Raw genomic sequence first — 18,222 nt, 5'->3', positions numbered from 1 at the left:
TTAAACTCTTTTCAAACCCCTACAGATAACTTGCTCTTTTCATATGTAAAGAACACATTCATGTTAATGACCCAATCATTGAGAAAAGCTCATCACATAAATAAAGATAGAAGCAGTGTTGACATCGGGAGTGAAGAAGCATAGCAATGACTCTGTTTCCGTTTCTTTTTGCCACATTATAAGGTAATCTGAAATAAGTTTACAAGCTCGGAGTAAATGGTCCCAACTTGGCATTTAACAACAAAACTTACTTTGTTAACCAGAACAACTCATCTCAAAAGTGACTCTTCAGTTAGGAAAAAAATAATTTCAATCTTGGCTGTATAGAAAAGAGTGGATCTTGATGCCATATGTCTTCTAGACCTGGCAGCGTTGATTAACAAAGTTAGCAGTGATTTTGCTTTGTCAAGTGCCATAAACTACCTTTAAATATGAATCCACTAGCCAATTCTCAGGATAAGGAATGTGTACCAAAAAAAAAAATGGCTAAACTAGGCTGTTTTTGAAACTCAGGCAATCAGGTACTACAGGTGCCATTGCAACACCTTTTGCTAGTTTGTTCTTATAACCCCACTGAGACCACATCTCTTCCATGAAGCAGTGACATTATATAATCCCCACTCATAACAAAAGACTTGCTATTCTCAATACACCCAAATTCAAAATAAGGAACTATTTGAAGAAAGTTTTTGGTAAATACTATATGTATCTTTTCTTTTTGTCCTTTGAAATGTCAGGGAAATTAGATTGGAAAGTAGATGAAATATTTGCCTGTAATCAAATCTGAAGTCAATCATTTTTTTTGTTTTTATTAGATAGCTACAATATCTGTAATGACTATATAGGATTAATTCTTTCTTTTAAGAAGTTCATATTAGCATCTACTGTGTGATGATATCCTGGAACAGACAATATCTAACAATCATGGATCTTGTATCCCACTGATACTGGAAGATATTTTAAAAGATAATAAATTTGTAAATGAACCATCATAATTTTAAAATGATACTAAATGCTAAGGACAAAAGAAAAGAGATCAGGATAAGATTGCATTATAGAAATCCTGAGGGAGGTTTTATGACTAAATATGATATTCAGGGAAGACTTCAGTAAGATAAAATTTAGGCTAGTAAATTTAAAACTTAATTTCCTATTTATACATATGTAAAAATGTATCTCTAAAAATCATATATTTTTCTTATTTCATTTCTTAAAAATAAATGTTGACAGATGCATGTTGCTACTAACAACTTCACTAATGCTTTGAGGATCCTTGTAGTCAGGCCTGTAAGATAGCTCGGTGGGTAAAGGTACTTGCCACCAAGCCTGATAAACTGAGCCTGAGTTCCAGGACCCACATATTTGAAGGAGAAGACCAAATTCTGCAAGTTGTCCTCTGGTCTCAAATGAGTCATGGCATGTCCCAAAATGTGTTAACAAACAAGTAACAAAGTGTAAAAAAAAATTAAAACCCTTGTAGTTAATATAAGGTTGAATAAGCAAGTCGTGCTTCTAATTGTGGCTGTATTAACATAAAGTATGACGCTGAATCTGTTCTATTTACCAAAATTGCTCATGAATTTTCTTTATCAAACAAATGTGCATTGCTCACATATCATGTACACAGATTTTGATAGTACCCAAGAAACTAACTGATATATCCTACATTGTACATTCTTGTGAGTTCACAAAAACAGAGAACATTATATGGATATAATATTAAGTGGATGTGCTATGAAGAAGCAAGAACAAGCAACAACGGAAGAAAAATTTGAGATGAATTTGACCAGGTGAATAGGAAGCATCAGGAAGCATTAGGAACATGTAGAGAGGCAGAGAGTATTAAAGTGTATTCCACTATAAATCATTATGTACAGTGTTCCATGAATAAATAAGATGAAATAACTTCAGAGATTAAGTATAGCACGATAATCAAAATTTGCAGGAGGGGGCAATGAGACCTGAAGGTCTGTATTTTTCCAGGTCAAATATTGAATGCTGACTACTGTAACCAAGATACAGTCCTGATAAAGAGTGAGGTCATCTTTATCAGGAAGAGTTGTTGAGAGGTAAAAGACAATACTTCTGTGTCATACTGCTGTTCAGGAGACACAGGAAAGAAGACCAACCCAATCTAGTGCATGGGGATATGAAGTGTCAGTACGATGTGTCTAAGGGAGTGTTCCTCAATGACACAATTTATGAAGCTGGAGGCAAAGGAAAGAATCTTAGGAGTATGAAAATGAGGTTTTCAACATTTAATAATTCTGTTTGTCCAGTCAATGCTACGAGTGACTATACAAAAAGTATTTAGGTGATTCTACGCTTACAGAAACACTCTGAAGTCATGGTTGATTGTATTTTCACTAATTCAAAAATGTTTATTGAGGGTCCTTATATGTTCGAGCAATCCACCACAGTCCAAGGAGATCACATTGCCTTCCTGAAGATTCTCACAGAGCAGTGACTCACTCAACACTGTTCAAGAGGTCAATACACAGAATCCAGTTTAAGTTCAGGATTATGAGTCTTTGACCATCATGCCGTATTTTCTTAGAGTTATTCATGAGAATTTAAACTATTCAGTACCACAGTAAAAGATGATAAGGGAGCAGCACAGGATGTGGAGGATAAGCTTCTGCGAGATGATAGAACATAGTTAGAGGAGGAGTTCTTTTCTCCTTCTATACGGCATATGTATAACAGCATTTTGAACAATGTTGCTTATCTAATCAAGAAGTTTCCCTTCATCCATTTTGTTCCTGTTTTGAAACATTCATGGTTTTACTGCACATGGGGTGATAACTAAAGAGAATCTGTTTTCCCAGACTGGCAAACATATCAGAAATATATCTCTGCCTCAGCATCTCCCAATGAGTGTCTTCCAGAAAATGAATTCTGCCAAATAAAATTTCAAAATGTGATATATTTGGTTAAAAATATATCCTTCTTGCAAGACCACAGATAGCAGTAAGTTGCATATATATATTCCATGTCACTAAATTGGATTAAACTGGAAACATTTTCAAACTCTGTTAATTCAAGGAGTATGTTTTTTCACATCTCCTGAGACTACATGTCTATAACTTTCATTTTCCATAAAGACAACAGTAGTGGTAATTTATTCTTCATGCATACTATCTGGTTCTATTTGTAATATTAATAAGCATGTGTACATTGCAATTTGATTATCACAAGAACATTGGCTATGGGTGGCTTTGCACCTGATAAATGGGTTAAATTTTGAAATAGAGGATTTCTTTCAAAAGCAGTCTCAAAACATGATCATTTGTTTTCGTGACTCAGTTGACACTGCGGCCCTTCAGACTGCTGTAAGTCCATTATATGGGACTCAAACGTTACAAAATTTTACATAATCAATTTTGCATGAATGTGATTTTAGAAAGGGTATTGTTTTCTTAAACTCATGTATTGCATAATGTAGTTGAAATAACGAATATGTGTCAGGTAATGAACATTAGAAGACTAGTGTCATAAGGCCTGAGAAAACACAAACTTATTAGCAGGCATTCTCTTTGTGCAGCCGGTGTAAAAGTATACAATCAATAGGACACTCTGCCCAGCATTTCCTTGGGGTGTGGTTTTGCTAGAGCACTCCTATGTTTAGCAAGCACAAAAGAAAAACGGGTATTACTCTGGGGTGATGAAGAAAGTGTGATGTGATATGTAGAAAACATCATTCCACACAAAAACTTATGACTATAAGTTTTCAATTTTAAAATAGTAAGCTAGAAATAACTGGAAAATATAAAAGTTATTTGAAAAACATTCAAAATGAATATAAATATAATTCCAGAAATTAAAAAGAAGACCTCTGCATTTCTTTTACCCTATTCTGCTTTGTTTGTTTATCATTATTTATCTTCATCATAATTATTATTTTATTATTATATTAGATTCTTTTAGTATTCTCATGAGAAAAATAATGGGTGTGATTTAGGTGGGTGGGGAAGTGAGGAGGAGCTGGAGGGAGCCATGCAATTTGAAACCATAATAGAATATATTGTAGGAAAAGAATCTATTTTCAATTTTAAAAAAGGATAATGTTTATAACCATCATTGGCCTATTACTTCCATCAACTACTAAGTTATTAATATTTAAGACAAAAATATTTTTGTCACTAGATTAGGTATATTTCTATAATGTGGCAAGTAATTTCAATAATGCCCACAAATGCTTGTCCATAATAAAGGTTACTAAATTGATTTCAAAGCACATATGTATGTGAGAATATACAGCCCATCCAATGAGGTAAGAGAATATACATTAAATCTTACAGTGTGTATTTTCTGCTAGAGGGGTGCATGCTTGAATATGATACCATGAGCTTCACAAATTTTGATACTTAATTTTGTTTATAACTTTCATAAAGCAAGGATTTTTAATGAAGATAAAATAAATGTAGAAAAATTTTAGTACTGAATGTATAAAATATTTAGTATAGAATTAACTACTTTCCTTCAGGCACCAACACTTTACATATTTTCCATGATCCTAATTTTTTACCATTATCACTGAAAGCTGAAGTGGTTGGTTAAGAGCCAAACCCAAGAATAAGAGTGTTTATGTAACCTACTCTCGGCTCAATGACTGATGCCAATCAAAGACGGCGTACTTTTCATTTTCATCCGTCTTAGGACGACAGTTCAGTCTTTAGCTTCATTTGAGTAGGGTTTGTAATATTAGATAGAAGTTCATAATAATGTCCTATATACTTTGCAGTATACATAAGCACTGCAAGACCCTGGCTTCTCATTACCCTGGCAATTTGTCAGGGTTATGTTCACAGTAGGCAGCCATAAAGCCATCTCTATGGTAAAAAGAGAACTTTAGCTTGCTACTTGCATTGAAAGTATGACTTTCACAAGCAGGGTATTCCTCAAATTGACCAAAGCCCACTATGTTCACGCTAACATTCCAGCTCCACACCGCACTACTCTCCATAGGGGGGGCAGGGTGGAGGATCAAATACAATTCTCCTGCACTGTTGTGCCACGGTGTCAGCATTCACACTCTGACCCGGGAACGAGGTATTTACAGCTTCAAGACGTACAAGGTCAGATTCCAGCCTAGGAAATACTCCACTACAGGACCCTTTAGCCAAGATTCATTTGCTACTTCATATATTTAAATACCAAAAGTGGTTTTATAAAAAATATAAGGTACTGAAACTATGAAACGCTCTTAAAATGGGAACTTTATCAGAAAATATTGTATGAATAAAACTACTTTCAATAAGAAAAAAGCTAAAGGATTTAGGAAAGAGAATTGATTTAATGGAAGTCTATTATATGATTAAAGTGCCTCCATAAATCAAGAATGAAAACAATGAGTTGTTTAGCAAATAATCTGGAGTCAAGTGTTTGTGTATTTGAATAAATGATATTAAATTTTTCATCTTCCATGTGCCAAAATTTATAAAAAAATCTAACATAAAAACTACAGATATTTATAAAGAAATACTAAAGACCACTTTTATAAACAAACAGAAACAGACAGTTTTATAAAAATATGTTGTCTGACAAATATTTTAAAAATGTAATTATATAATGAGAAAAGAATAAATAATATTAATAACAAATGTTACACAAGTAAAATATCATCTTAAGATATATTAACAAAGAATCAGACTATGTAAAAGACACATAAATATTTTCCAAAACTAACATGGACATAAACAGTTTAAAAAATATTAGTATATGATAAACTCATGATATTGATATAACTTACAGGCAAAAATAGCAATATATATTTAGATAAACCCTAGATCACTGCCTACTTTATTAAAGAAAAATATTACTTTTATCATTCAATTAATAAAGTAAAGTTTTTAATGTAAGATGGATAACCATCAAGAAAATAAAACACTGAAAATATAATATCTTCAATATGCAGTAGTACTAGCATTCTATATTTCTAACATAATCTGTCTTTTAATAATGACCTCAAAGTTGAAATATTTCACCCAAATGCACTTGAAGTTCACAAACAGACTCATAATCTTTGAAAGATAAACTTAGAACAGAAGAGACAACAGAGAACATAAGGTCATAAAGTTTGATATGGCCACAGCATGTAGTGTGGTTACTGTTATTAATTATTAGCAAGACCTAAGAACCCTGATCTTCAGATCAATTTAGACATTCATTTTGTGTCTGTTGACAATGAGAGCACTGAAATCTCTATATTCACAGGAGAATGCAGAAGCCACCAGTTATCTTGTATAATATAGGGATTCCTGGGAAAGGTAAATAGATAGACTTACAAGAAATATAAGGTATTAGTGCACTTCTCATGTAGAGAGACAAGTACATCCTACATGGAGGCAGATACAGTATATGTTTGCACAACTGCAGTTGGGCAATCAAAGACAATGTTGAGTAATATTTGCTGAAAAATTAATGAGTCATTTTATATTGTTTATACCACCCTTTGAGTTGACCAGTTTTATATCAATCTGTCATAGGCTAGAGTTTGGAAGAGAAAACTTCAGTTGATAAAAACGCACCCACTAGATTGAACTTTGGGTAAGTTTTTGGTGCAGGTACTTGATAGATGATTGGTGTGTGAGGGCCCAAATCACTGTGGCTGGTTCCATCCCTGGACTAGTGGTGCTGGGTTTTATAAGAAAGCAGGATGAGCAAGCCATGGCAGCAAGTTATTAAGCAGCGCTCCTCTATGACCTCTGCACCCGCTCCTGTCTCCAGGTTCAGGCTACAGTCTCTGATTCCTGGTTCCTGCCTTGAGTTCCCTGTCCTGATTTCCCTCAATGATAGACTGCTACCTGGAAGTGTGAGATGAAATAAACTCTCCAAGTTATTTTTGGTCACGGTGTTTTATCACAGCAGCAGAAACCACAGCTAAGACATGCTTTAAAATTAAAGTTAAAATACAACTTAACTTGAGCCAGCCACTTGGTGTTCATAAGTACAGAGACTATTGCATCTGATGGTCCATCTCTAGCAAAACAGAAACACATATTCAACACTGGCTAGAATATTACTCAGATACTGTGGAGAATAAGGTTAAGATTGCACAGTCTCAGAAATGCTGAACTAGAAGCATGACAGAAGACACTCTGAAACAATGAGGGGAGAAAACATCTAACTCGTGTGTGTGTGTAGTACACACATTATACATAGCATATAAAATGACTATTTTTATATTTTATATACATTATATATAATACATATGATGACTAGTAGGACACAAGACTTCCACTGTATTTACTAACACATATAAATTTCTTGCAATTTTAACGAATATACTTGGCACTCTCACAATCAGATGGTATAAAAGAAGAGCCATCATTTTATTATCTTGTCAAATATCAGTGCTCGTTTATTACCTGGAAAGATAAATCTTATATTGCATAGTTTTATATCAAATTGATATAAACTGGTCATTAGGAAGGAGAGAGCCTCAATTGAGAAAATGCCTCCATAAGACAGACCTTTAGGCAAAGCTATAGGGCATTGTCTTAATTAGTGGTTGATTGTGGAGGTTCCAGCCTATGGCAGGTGATGCTATCCCTGGGCTAATGGTCCTGGGTTTTAGAAGAAAGCAGACTGAGCAAGACAGAGGGAGTAAGTCAGTGAGCATCACCCCTCCACGACCTCTGCATCAGCTCCTGCATCCAGGATCCTGCTTTGTTTGAGTTCCTGTCATTATTTCCTTCAGTGGTGAACAGCAATATGAAAGTGTAAGCCAGATAAAAACTGTCCTTCACAACGTGCTTTTCATCATGGTGTTTGATGGCAGCCACAGAAACTTGACCAAGACACACAGTGATGCTGATGTCTATGCTTCTGACTCCCCAAAACTACTTCATCCTTACAAACAAGCCATGCAACACAGACACATTGTTCCATGGAAAATATTTACAAAATTAAAAATATATCCCCATATTTACAAAGTTGTAGGAGTTAAAATTATAGAAATTACCAAATGAAGTATGAGCAAGAGAGTGTAGAACAAGTGGTATTTGTTCTCTAGTTCCATTGGGTTATTTAAACAAATAGAGTAAAGACAGTATTGACTTGACTCCTAAAGTAAATCTTTGTTGTTTAATAGCTCTATGCCTCTCATTCTCAGTATAATTCCTAAAGTAGGGCTTAAATTATCACATAAAGTTCTGGAAGAAAAGTGTGTAGCCCAATGTTTTTTGCATTAAAACACTTGCTTTATGAAAGTAATGAGATGAGGGAACAGTTGATATCAGGTTCATTTCAAACACGGTCTACAGAAAACTTTCAATGAACCACAGTCACACTTATTCTACATCTGCAGTTTAAAACAAAAGTATAAAAACATACTAATCAAGACTTCCAGATGAATAGCTACTGTTTTAAACAATAATCAAAGTTCAGAGAGTCTACGTGAAAAAGAAATCCCTGTGAACTATAGTTCTGCATTCTCTTTTGTAATAATTCATTATTTTATTTGTGTGTAATTGAAATGATGAAAAAAAGCCGTTTAATAAGTTGTCAAATAATAAGTTATTCTGGATTAAGCAAAAAGAAATTTCGCGAATGAGTGGAGGAGATGAGTAAAAGAGGTTAGTGGAGGAGGTGCGTGGAGGTGAGTGGAGGAGGTGAATGGAGGTGAATGGAGGAGGTGAGTGGAGGAGGTGAGTAGAGGTGAGTGGAGGAGGTGAGTGGAGGAGGTGAATGGAGGAGGTGAATGGAGGTGAATGGAGGAGGTGAATGGAGGAGGTGAGTGGAGGAGGTGAGTGGAGGAGGTGAATGGAGGAGGTGAATGGAGGAGGTGAATGGAGGAGGTGAATGGAGGTGAATGGAGGAGGTGAATGGAGGAGGTGAGTGGAGGAGGTGAGTGGAGGAGGTGAGTGGAGGAGGTGAGTGGAGGAGGTGAATGGAGGAGGTGAATGGAGGAGGTGAGTGGAGGAGGTGAGTGGAGGAGGTGAGTGGAGGAGGTGAGTGGAGGAGGTGAATGGAGAAGGTGAGTGGAGAGGTGAGTGGAGGAGGTGAATGGAGGTGAATGGAGGAGGTGAATGGAGGAGGTGAGTGGAGGAGGTGAATGGAGAAGGTGAGTGGAGGTGAGTGGAGAGGTGAGTGGAGGTGAGTAAGGAGGTGAATGAAGGTGAGTGGAGGAGGTGAGTGGGGGTGAGTAAGGAGGTGAGTGGAGGAGGTGAGTGGAGAAGGTGCTTGGAGGAGGTGAGTGGAGGAGGTGAGTGGAGAAGGTGCGTGGAGGAGGTGAGTGGAGGAGGTGAGTGGAGAAGGTGCGTGGAGGAGGTGAGTGGAGGAGGTGAGTGGAGAAGGTGCGTGGAGGAGGTGAGTGGAGGAGGTGAGTGGAGAAGGTGCGTGGAGGAGGTGAGTGGAGGAGGTGCGTGGAGGAGGTGAGTGGAAGAGGTGAGTGGAGGAGGTGAGTGGAGGAGATGAATGGAGGTGAATGGAGGAGGTGAGTGGAGGAGGTGAATGGAGGAGGTGAATGGAGGTGAGTGGAGGAGGTGAATGGAGGAGGTGAATGGAGGTGAGTGGAGAATAGTGGAGGAGGTGAGCTGAGGAGGTGAGTTGAGGAGGTGAGTGGAGAATAGTGGAGGAGATGAGTGTAGGAGGTGAGCTGAGGAGATGTGAGTGGTGGATGAGTGGAGGAGGTGAGTGGAGGTGAGTGGAGAATAGTGGAGGTGAGTGGAGGAGGTGAGTGGAGGTGAGTGGAGGAGGTGAGTGGAGGTGAGTGGAGAATAGTGGAGGAGGTGAGTGGAGGAGGTGAGTGGGGGTGAGTGGAGAATAGTGGAGGAGGTGAGTGGGGGTGAGTGGAGAATAGTGGAGGAGGTGAGTGTAGGAGGTGAGCTGAGGAGATGTGAGTGATGGATGAGTGGAGCAGGTGAGATGGAGATGCTACCTGCTTTCATATCTTCCAAGAGAATGTGATACACTGTGATCTTTGTTCTCTATTTAATACAAGCAAATTTTTCTTATGAAACATTCAAAATATAAATCTTATGTACAAAATTCTGCTTATTTAGAATAAAATAATAACCTAAATCTCTAATAAAAGTATAATATATACAGTGAAATATAAACCCACAGAATTAATTCATATTTCTTCATTTAGACAACACTAAAGGTGTTAAATGACTTATAGGGTCACTGAGATATGTAGCTACCCTATAGAATCCATCCAAAATGAGGACTGTAAGGAAAAATTAATTTCTCAAAAATTGAGCAAAACTCCTCAATTTTAAATCTGCATTTGACTATTGAAAATAAATATCATTCAAGAAAGAAAACAAAATTTATCTTGAAATTGAATAACTTTATCATCTATAACCACATTATAAATGTTGTTATAAAAGTTGCACTAGGGATCTCTGTCAGAAAGGTCAGAAATGCCAACCCAGACTACAGAGTTCCACCATGTGCTTCCTCTGGAACTGATTATTAGTAGAACCCTCTATTCATAATTGATCTGGGATCATCTAGCTTTAATTTTTGTGCATACTTGCACCAATAGACATACTTTAAAACAGTTCTTGGTGTTGCATATGCTTTTTACAGTATTAAGTAATGTTGATGAATGTGGATGAAAGATATTATGCATTGCTAAACTAATGTGTTTCATCTTTTCTAGACCAGCTGTAAGTGATGCAGAATGCAGAAGCCACCTCAGCGAAAGAGAAAGAACTGAGAGGATCACCATCTACCACTGGGTCTTAATCAGCTCAAAAGGCTCATTTGTTGCCTAGTGACAAATATATGCTAGCTATTTCTACACCATTTAGGCCATGCAAAATCAGCTTGCTAAGAAAGCAAAATCATGACTCTAGGACTTCATTCAGCATGAAGAAATACATTTCATGTTGTCTTATTTTTCATGATAAAAAGTTACTTCAGAAAAGAGAGGCAAAAAAAAAAAACCCAACAAAAACAAATACCCAGAAAAAGGATAGTTTGGCATCTTTTGCATTTGAACTAAATGAGAATTACTAAAATTTAGAAGGGAAAGACATTGCCAGCCTAGACTGTTTTGCTCAGTATCTTTCCAGATTGGTTCATTGCAGCTCTTTTTTGGAAGATATACTGCAAATTTTAAAACTTCATCCAAGATAAACCACATTTTGCTTGGACAAAAATTAAGACTAAAAGAACTGTGTTTTGCTACTAGAGGTTAACAGATTATTGCACCATTTATGCAAACTGGATGTTACCCAGTTAAACAGTAAAGCTCAGGCTAGACATTAGATGCACCCCAGGGTCCACGAGAAGGAAGACTTTGGTACTCCTCAGGACCAGTGAGGGATGATGCGCAAGAGGATCAAGAAGCAGCCTTAGGACAGCTGTATTTGGGAAGGGGTGGACAGGTGGGATACTTTTGGTTGCTCCAAATACAAATCTACAATGGGTGTCTTTTCACTGCCAGAGAAAGGAGAGGAAAAAAAAGTATGACAGGAAGGCAGTATGGAACAGCAAGGAAAGCATCTGTCTCCGTCAAGGGGATAAGAGAAACAGAGACTTGGTGCCTAGTTGTATATGCTAGGAAATAAATAGAAAACTCTGACTCTATCCAAAGGAACATCATTTCTTTGTACTTAAGGAATAAGTGTGAATATTTTGAGAATATTCCTTCTGAACTAATAGTACAGTAACACCGAATCACAAGAAAAATATACCACAAACAGAGCTTAAAAACATAGAGACTAAATGAAGAATAGAAGTACATGCTTTCCTGCTGTGGGACAATGGCTTTATACCCCGTAAAGATCTGTCAGTTATATTGGTTTAATAAAATGCTGATTGCCAGTAGCTAGGCAGGAACTATAGGTGGGGTGACTAGAACAGGAGAATTCTGGGAAGAGAAAAGGCTCAGTCTACAGTCATCACCCAGACAAGGAGGACACAAGATTAGAATGCCTCACTGATAAAAGGTACCAAGCCACATGGCTAATACAGACAAGAATTATCAGTTAACCTAAGATGTAAGAATTAGTTAATAAGAAAACCTGAGCTAATAGGCCAATCAGTTTATAATTAATATAGGCCTCTGTGTGTTTCTTTGGGACTGAATGGCTGCGGGACCGGGTGGGACAGAAACCTCAGTCAACACTTTCCCAATTGAAAAACAAACAAAATGATTTAGTAGTAACAGTGGGGCTCATGTTGTAAATTAAGCCTAACTAGTTAGAACTATTTGGACACATATAAATCTGCCTAATAGAATATATTTACATATTGCTGGGTGTATATATGTAAAGGCATACAGACAAGCAGATACACTGTATCATCAACCTTTTCAGGGTGTATATATGTAAAGGCATACAGACAAGCAGATACACTGTATCATCAACCTTTTCAGGGTGTGTATCTGTAAAGGCATACAGACACGCAGACACACTGTATCATCAACCTTTTCAGGGTGTATATCTGTAAAGGCATACAGACACGCAGACACACTGTATCATCAACCTTTTCAGCTAGCTCATCTGGCATTCCTCTAAAGCTTTGGAAGCAATAATAACATGAATATTTGAACATAAAATAAAAGAACTAACTTTCATTCACGTCGTTAATATTGGATTAGCCAGTAGCTTATACCCACAGCAGAGGTAAGCCTTATGCCAACTGAATGAATCCTTTACCATAGTCATGGGCAAGAACACTGGTCATTTTTGCTGTATCAAAATCTCCTCTCCCCTGCAACACAGTCTTCTAAACGCAAGGAAATGACTACAGAGCACAATATTGTGAAGAATGATCGATATTTTATATCCTGCTGGGCCATATTTAAAATAGGATCTTACTTAAACTATCTAAAAACTTTAGACAACTTACACCTTCAAGTTATCCAAAATTAAAGTCCCACACAGGCTGGCTATTTCTGCAATCTATTCAAATGATTTCCTTTCCAAACTCTGACCTTCAAGGCATGATTAACCAACATCCAGAATACCAGAGATTGCCCAGGAAGAGTTCCCGACTCTGTACTCAAGGACTTCTCATGTCACTACTGCGAACTCTGACAGAATGTTAATACTCATGATAGGTCAAATGTGGTAAATGCACATCAGCACATAAACAAATAGTGTTGGTGTGTATATAAACAGATATATGCAACACTGTATGTGTGTTCTAAGGCACAATCCTTCTCTTGCTCTATATGCATGATTGCGTTAAGAAAATATAGAAATTACAGCTTTGTTTTCAGTAGTGCTGTTTGGCTTTACAGCTATTTCAATAAACGCATTGTGTTGACACCATAAGGCTCCTCATTAAAGGGTACAATTTTTTAACAGCTTAGATAAATGCAGCTGTACTAGGAAAACAAAAATTATACTGCGGATGAATGCACACACACACATACACACACACACACACAAATGCTCTTCTAAAACTATGAGGAAATTAAATTTGGCTTTGTGTTTTACATTTATACTGGAGTTAATTTGCAGGCAATAAGAACAGTTAACACTCACAAAGGGCTGAGGAAACAATATGTATCTGCCTTGAAAGATGAATGTTAATTAGCAAGGCTCATCACAGCTGAGAAAACAAACCTGCTGAATCCTGCAGCGAAGGTGACTTCACATGGTGCTAGCAAAGTCATGGCAACCTCCTGTGCTTTCAAGGTGAGCAACTAAAACGTTCTATGCTTGTTTATTAAAGAATTGGAAAGTCTTTCTAGGTCCACCCATTTACCTGTGTTTGAAGAAAAGTTGGAGAGGGGATACCTGAACCTGGGAGAGGCTGAGGGAGGAAATGGAAAAGGGAAAGTGAGGTAATTTTATTTTAATTAAAATTTATTTTAAAAAAAATCAGAGCCCAAATAATAAGAGCAACCCTAAGGATTCTCTGACATGTCTTATCCAAACCTCTTCAGCTCTGCCTGATTGACTCACAAGATTAGACACAGTGGACTGAAAGAGCCCTTCAGTAGATTTGATTTGCGTAAAAGTGATGGACACTTCTATCATTCTCCATGAAACTCAAAACCAAATGGACCAAAGACCTCAACATTAATCCAGATCCACTGAACCTGATAGAATTGAAAGTGAGAAATTGCCTTGAATTTGGGACAGGAGACTACTTCCTAAATATAATACCAGTAGCACAGACACCAAGATCAACACTTAATAAATGAGACCTCATGAAATTGAAAAACTTCTGTAAGGCAAACGACACCATCATAGGACAAATCAGTACCCTCAGGAGGGTAGAAGTTTTTCATCAACCGCACATCTGACAAAGGGCTGATTTCCAAAATAAAGAATTCAAGAAACTAGATGTCAAAATACCAAACAATCCAATTAAAAATGGGGTACAGATCCAAATAGAAAATTCTCAAAAGAGGAATCTCAAATGGACAAGAAACACTTAAAAAAATACTCAACATCTTTAGTCATCAGGGAAATGCAAATCAAAACGACTCTGAGATTCCATCTTACACTTGTCAGAATGGCTAAGATCAAAATCACAAGTGAGAGCTAATGCCAGAGAGGCTGTGGAGCAAAGAGAACACTCCTCCATTGCTGGTAGGAGTGAAAACTTGTACAGCCATTTTAATCAGTAAGACAGTTTCTCAGAAAAGTAGGAATCAATCTACCACAAGACCCAGCAATGCTATTTTTGGACATATACCCAAAGGATGCCCAATCCTACCACAAGGTACTTGCTCAACTATGTTCATAGCAGCTTTATTCATAATAGCCAGAACCTGGAAAAACCTAGATGTCCCTCAACCAAGGAATGGATAAAGAAAATTCCAGGCTAGGGATGACTCAGAGGTTAAGAGCACTGGCTGCTCTTCCATAAGTCCTGAGTTCAATTCTCAGCAACCACATGGTGACTCACAACCATCTATAATGAGATCTGGTGCCCTATTCTGGCATGCACACAATTAATGAAAGCAGAACAGTATACATAATAAAAAGTAAATCTTAAAAAAAAAAGAAATGTGGTACATTTATACAAAGGAATATTACACAGCTGTTAAAATCAATGACATCATGAAATTTGCAGGCAAATGGGTACAACAGAAAAACCATCCTGAGTGTGGTAGGCAAGATTCAGAAGGACAAACATGGTATGTACTCACTCCTAAGTGAATATTAGCTGTAAAATAAAGCATAACTATGTTACAATCCACAGACCCAGAGAGACCAATTATCAAGAAGGGTTGGGAGGGGGGGGGTGGAAGCCGGATCTCACTGGGAAGGGGAAATAGAAGAGATTTCATGAATGGATCGAGGGCAGGTGGGGAGAATGGATGGATGGCGGAGAGTACTGAATGAGACTACCGGAAACGGGAGGATTTCAGAGTCAGGTAAAAGCCTGCTGCAGGGGCATCTCCAGGAACCTACAAGATGACCCCAGTTTCTGTCTCTGTGTTTTTATTAATTGTGCTTCAGTTCACAGAGACTGGAGCCTGCATGGGACTGACCTAGGCCCTCTGAACATATGTGACAGATGTGTAGCTTCATCTTCTTGTGGGACTCCTAACAGTGGAAGCAGAGACTGTCTTTTGTCTCTGTTTCTGGTTTGGAACCCTTTCCTCCTACCTAGTCCAGCCTTGATGAAAGAGGAGGTGTCTAGACTCACTGCAACTTGATTTACCATGGCTGGTTGGTATACATTGGAGGTCTGCCCTTTTCTGGAAAGTGACAGAAGAGGAGGAGTGGATAGTGTTGGGTAGGTTGGTGGGAAGGACCAGGAGGAAAGGACGAAGGGGAAATTGTAGCCAGGAAGTAAAATAATTAATTAAATAAATAAATGTAAAAAAATATAATAAAAAATGATATAAGGTGATGGACAGTTATTTTAATTTTTGAAATATTTATTAAGGCAATGCTTTATTTATCTAACATAGGAATGATCATTTAACCCTTGAGTGACCTATAGCCAAAGATTCTAATATTGCCTTAGCATAATACCAGTTCTTATCCACTCATTCTTTTCCAGCTATATGATCAGGTAGAGAGTCACCAACTGCATTTTGGTTATTTACGTTGTAGAGAGAATGTTCTTGACATCAACTCATTAGAGTGTCTTCTCGCTAGTCACAGAGGACATTGGCCTTCCACAGCTCCCAGAAATGTATTCTATTATCTCAGCAGACAGCACCACCAACAGATATAGAGAAAATTTAAACAACCACGCGAGAACTACTAACCTTACTAGACAGTATCCTTAACTGACACCAAGGTTTTATAAGTGTTTGATTATACTGTATATGAATCTAATCAACTAAAGTTCTGTTTGAAAATGCATTAAAGGCCATAGCATGACAGCACCCCCAGAGGCTCAAGCAAGGATGGTGGGTTCCAAGCCAGCCTGGCCTGAACAGCAAGATCCCGAGATCAAAGGAAGGCAAGACGAATTTCAGCAATGCACTGCATTAAAGACAAGAAATGGGTTGTAGAAAATGACAACTATGCATTACATTTTTTTTCTGGACTTCCCATATGGAAATGGAAGAGCCTTGGCATGGGTTCTAACTCATAAAATACTGAGGTCATTATCATTTTAATTTTCTAACACATCCCATCTCTTACTTTTTGTGCAATAACCCATAAAAGCACAGAGATCAAAAACTCCTAACAGTGTGGATGGAGGCAATTTTAACCTCTTCCAAGCTACCAATATTTATTTCTTTTTTTCAGTAGAAACATACTTCATTGCTCAGAAATTTGGGTTCCCAACTATTCAGAACAAACTGACATATATTCTCATCCATATGTAATGTAAGTGTTGCTTACCTCCGTCAAGTGGGGTGTTGGGTTAAATCCACAGAGACTGCACACTTGGCTCTTGCACTCTGTACACGTGTTGAAGTTGGGAGGATCCTGAGAGCCTATGTTGAGTTCAGTTTTGCAGAGCGGACAGGTTGGCTCCGATTTGGTGGTCTTGTCAGGCTCAGCCGGTGGGGGTTTGCTGACCTTACTGGGTGGGGGCTTCTTGTCTTTTTCTAGCCTCTTTGCTGCTGGAGCTTGCTCAGGTTTGGACCCTAAGCTCTCAGCGGCCGGAGCCTTTGTTTCCTTCTTCACAGGTGGCACCTTGGCAGGTGCTGGTGGGACCTGACCTGTGGGTTTAGGAGCTGCAGGGGTCTGTGATGGAGTAGGGGCTTGCTTCGTTGGGGCTGCCGACCCAGTCTGTGGATGAGGTCCGGGCTGGCCTGCTGTGGAAATTAAGTTTGATGCTTGGCTAAAGATGGATGCTCCAAACCCGAACAGCTTCCCTGTCACAGTTTCTTGAGGAGTTGTGGGTTGTGATTTGGGGGCGTCGGTGATACTACCCAGATTCAAACTGAACCGCCTTGGTTGCTCCTGAGGCTTTAGGGGCTGGTGAGATGGGGGTGCAGCTTGACTAGGGGTAGGTCGTGGGCCAGAGGGTGTCGGTGACCCTTTTGGCACTGGCTTGGCATCTGGTTTAGGACTCATCTTGGTTTGTGCTTTCTTAGGCTCTTCCTTTCTGGGAGTTGGATCAACGTGTTTTGGATCCTTGCTCTCAGAACTGGGCCCCGGATGTGAAATAATTTTTGAGTCTGATGCAGGCCTAGGCATGGCTTTAGAATCAGATGGGGTGGTTTTTTCTCCTGTTGGTGGGAAACTGTGGGAAGGTTTGGCAGAGTCCGTTTTCAAAGGAGGGGCTGTTTGCACTTGAGCCTGTGGCTGCACCTGAGAGCTCGGAACATCGGGCCTTGTTGTTGCCACGGCTGAAGATTGAACGTCAGCGCGCGGCTCTGCCGTCTTGGGCTGCTTTGGTTTAACATCTGCAACAGGTGCCTTGGCTTGTTCAGGTAGGGGTGCAGAAGGCTCCTTGGGAGGGGCTGGCTCAGGTAAGGCCTCTGCCACTGGAGGCTTTGGGGTTGTAGCTGGGGTAGGTCCGTGAAGGGTTGGCTGCTTCACCAGCGGTGGTGGCTTTTTGGACTCAGGTGCTTTGGGGCTGTCCTGTTTGGGTGGAGGTTCCTTCTTGGGGGAAGCAGGCTGTGATGGTACCGGTGGCTTGCTGGCCGCTGCTGCAGGAGGTACAGAGGCAGCCTTCGGTGGAGGTTCCTTCTTGGGGGAAGCAGGCTGTGATGGTACCGGTGGCTTGCTGGCCGCTGCTGCAGGAGGTACAGAGGCAGCCTTAGGGCTGGGCTTGGGTGAGGATGGGATTGGAGCCAGTTCACCTCCCAGAGCTCTTTGCATCTGACAGTTTAAACAGAGCCACTCTTTGATCTGCAAATAACATACAAGCACCGTCACTAAG

At 38.8% G+C, this 18,222-nt stretch overlaps 1 protein-coding gene across 3 annotated transcripts in view; it reads right to left on the bottom strand.

The window, feature by feature from the left end:
• Positions 1 to 18,222, bottom strand: part of Pclo (piccolo presynaptic cytomatrix protein) — a 270,157-nt gene that overhangs the window by 225,968 nt on the left and 25,967 nt on the right. For all 3 annotated transcript variants that reach the window (XM_075956228.1, XM_075956227.1, XM_075956229.1), the window contains exon 3: positions 16,731 to 18,191. In XM_075956228.1, the coding sequence (XP_075812343.1) occupies positions 16,731 to 18,191 (1,461 nt within the window). The remainder of the gene's footprint in view (positions 1 to 16,730; positions 18,192 to 18,222) is intronic.

Source organism: Microtus pennsylvanicus, chromosome 22 (genome assembly GCF_037038515.1).
Source record: "Microtus pennsylvanicus isolate mMicPen1 chromosome 22, mMicPen1.hap1, whole genome shotgun sequence".
Classification (NCBI taxonomy): domain Eukaryota; kingdom Metazoa; phylum Chordata; class Mammalia; order Rodentia; family Cricetidae; genus Microtus; species Microtus pennsylvanicus.
This window is presented reverse-complemented; position numbering and strand designations above follow the sequence as displayed.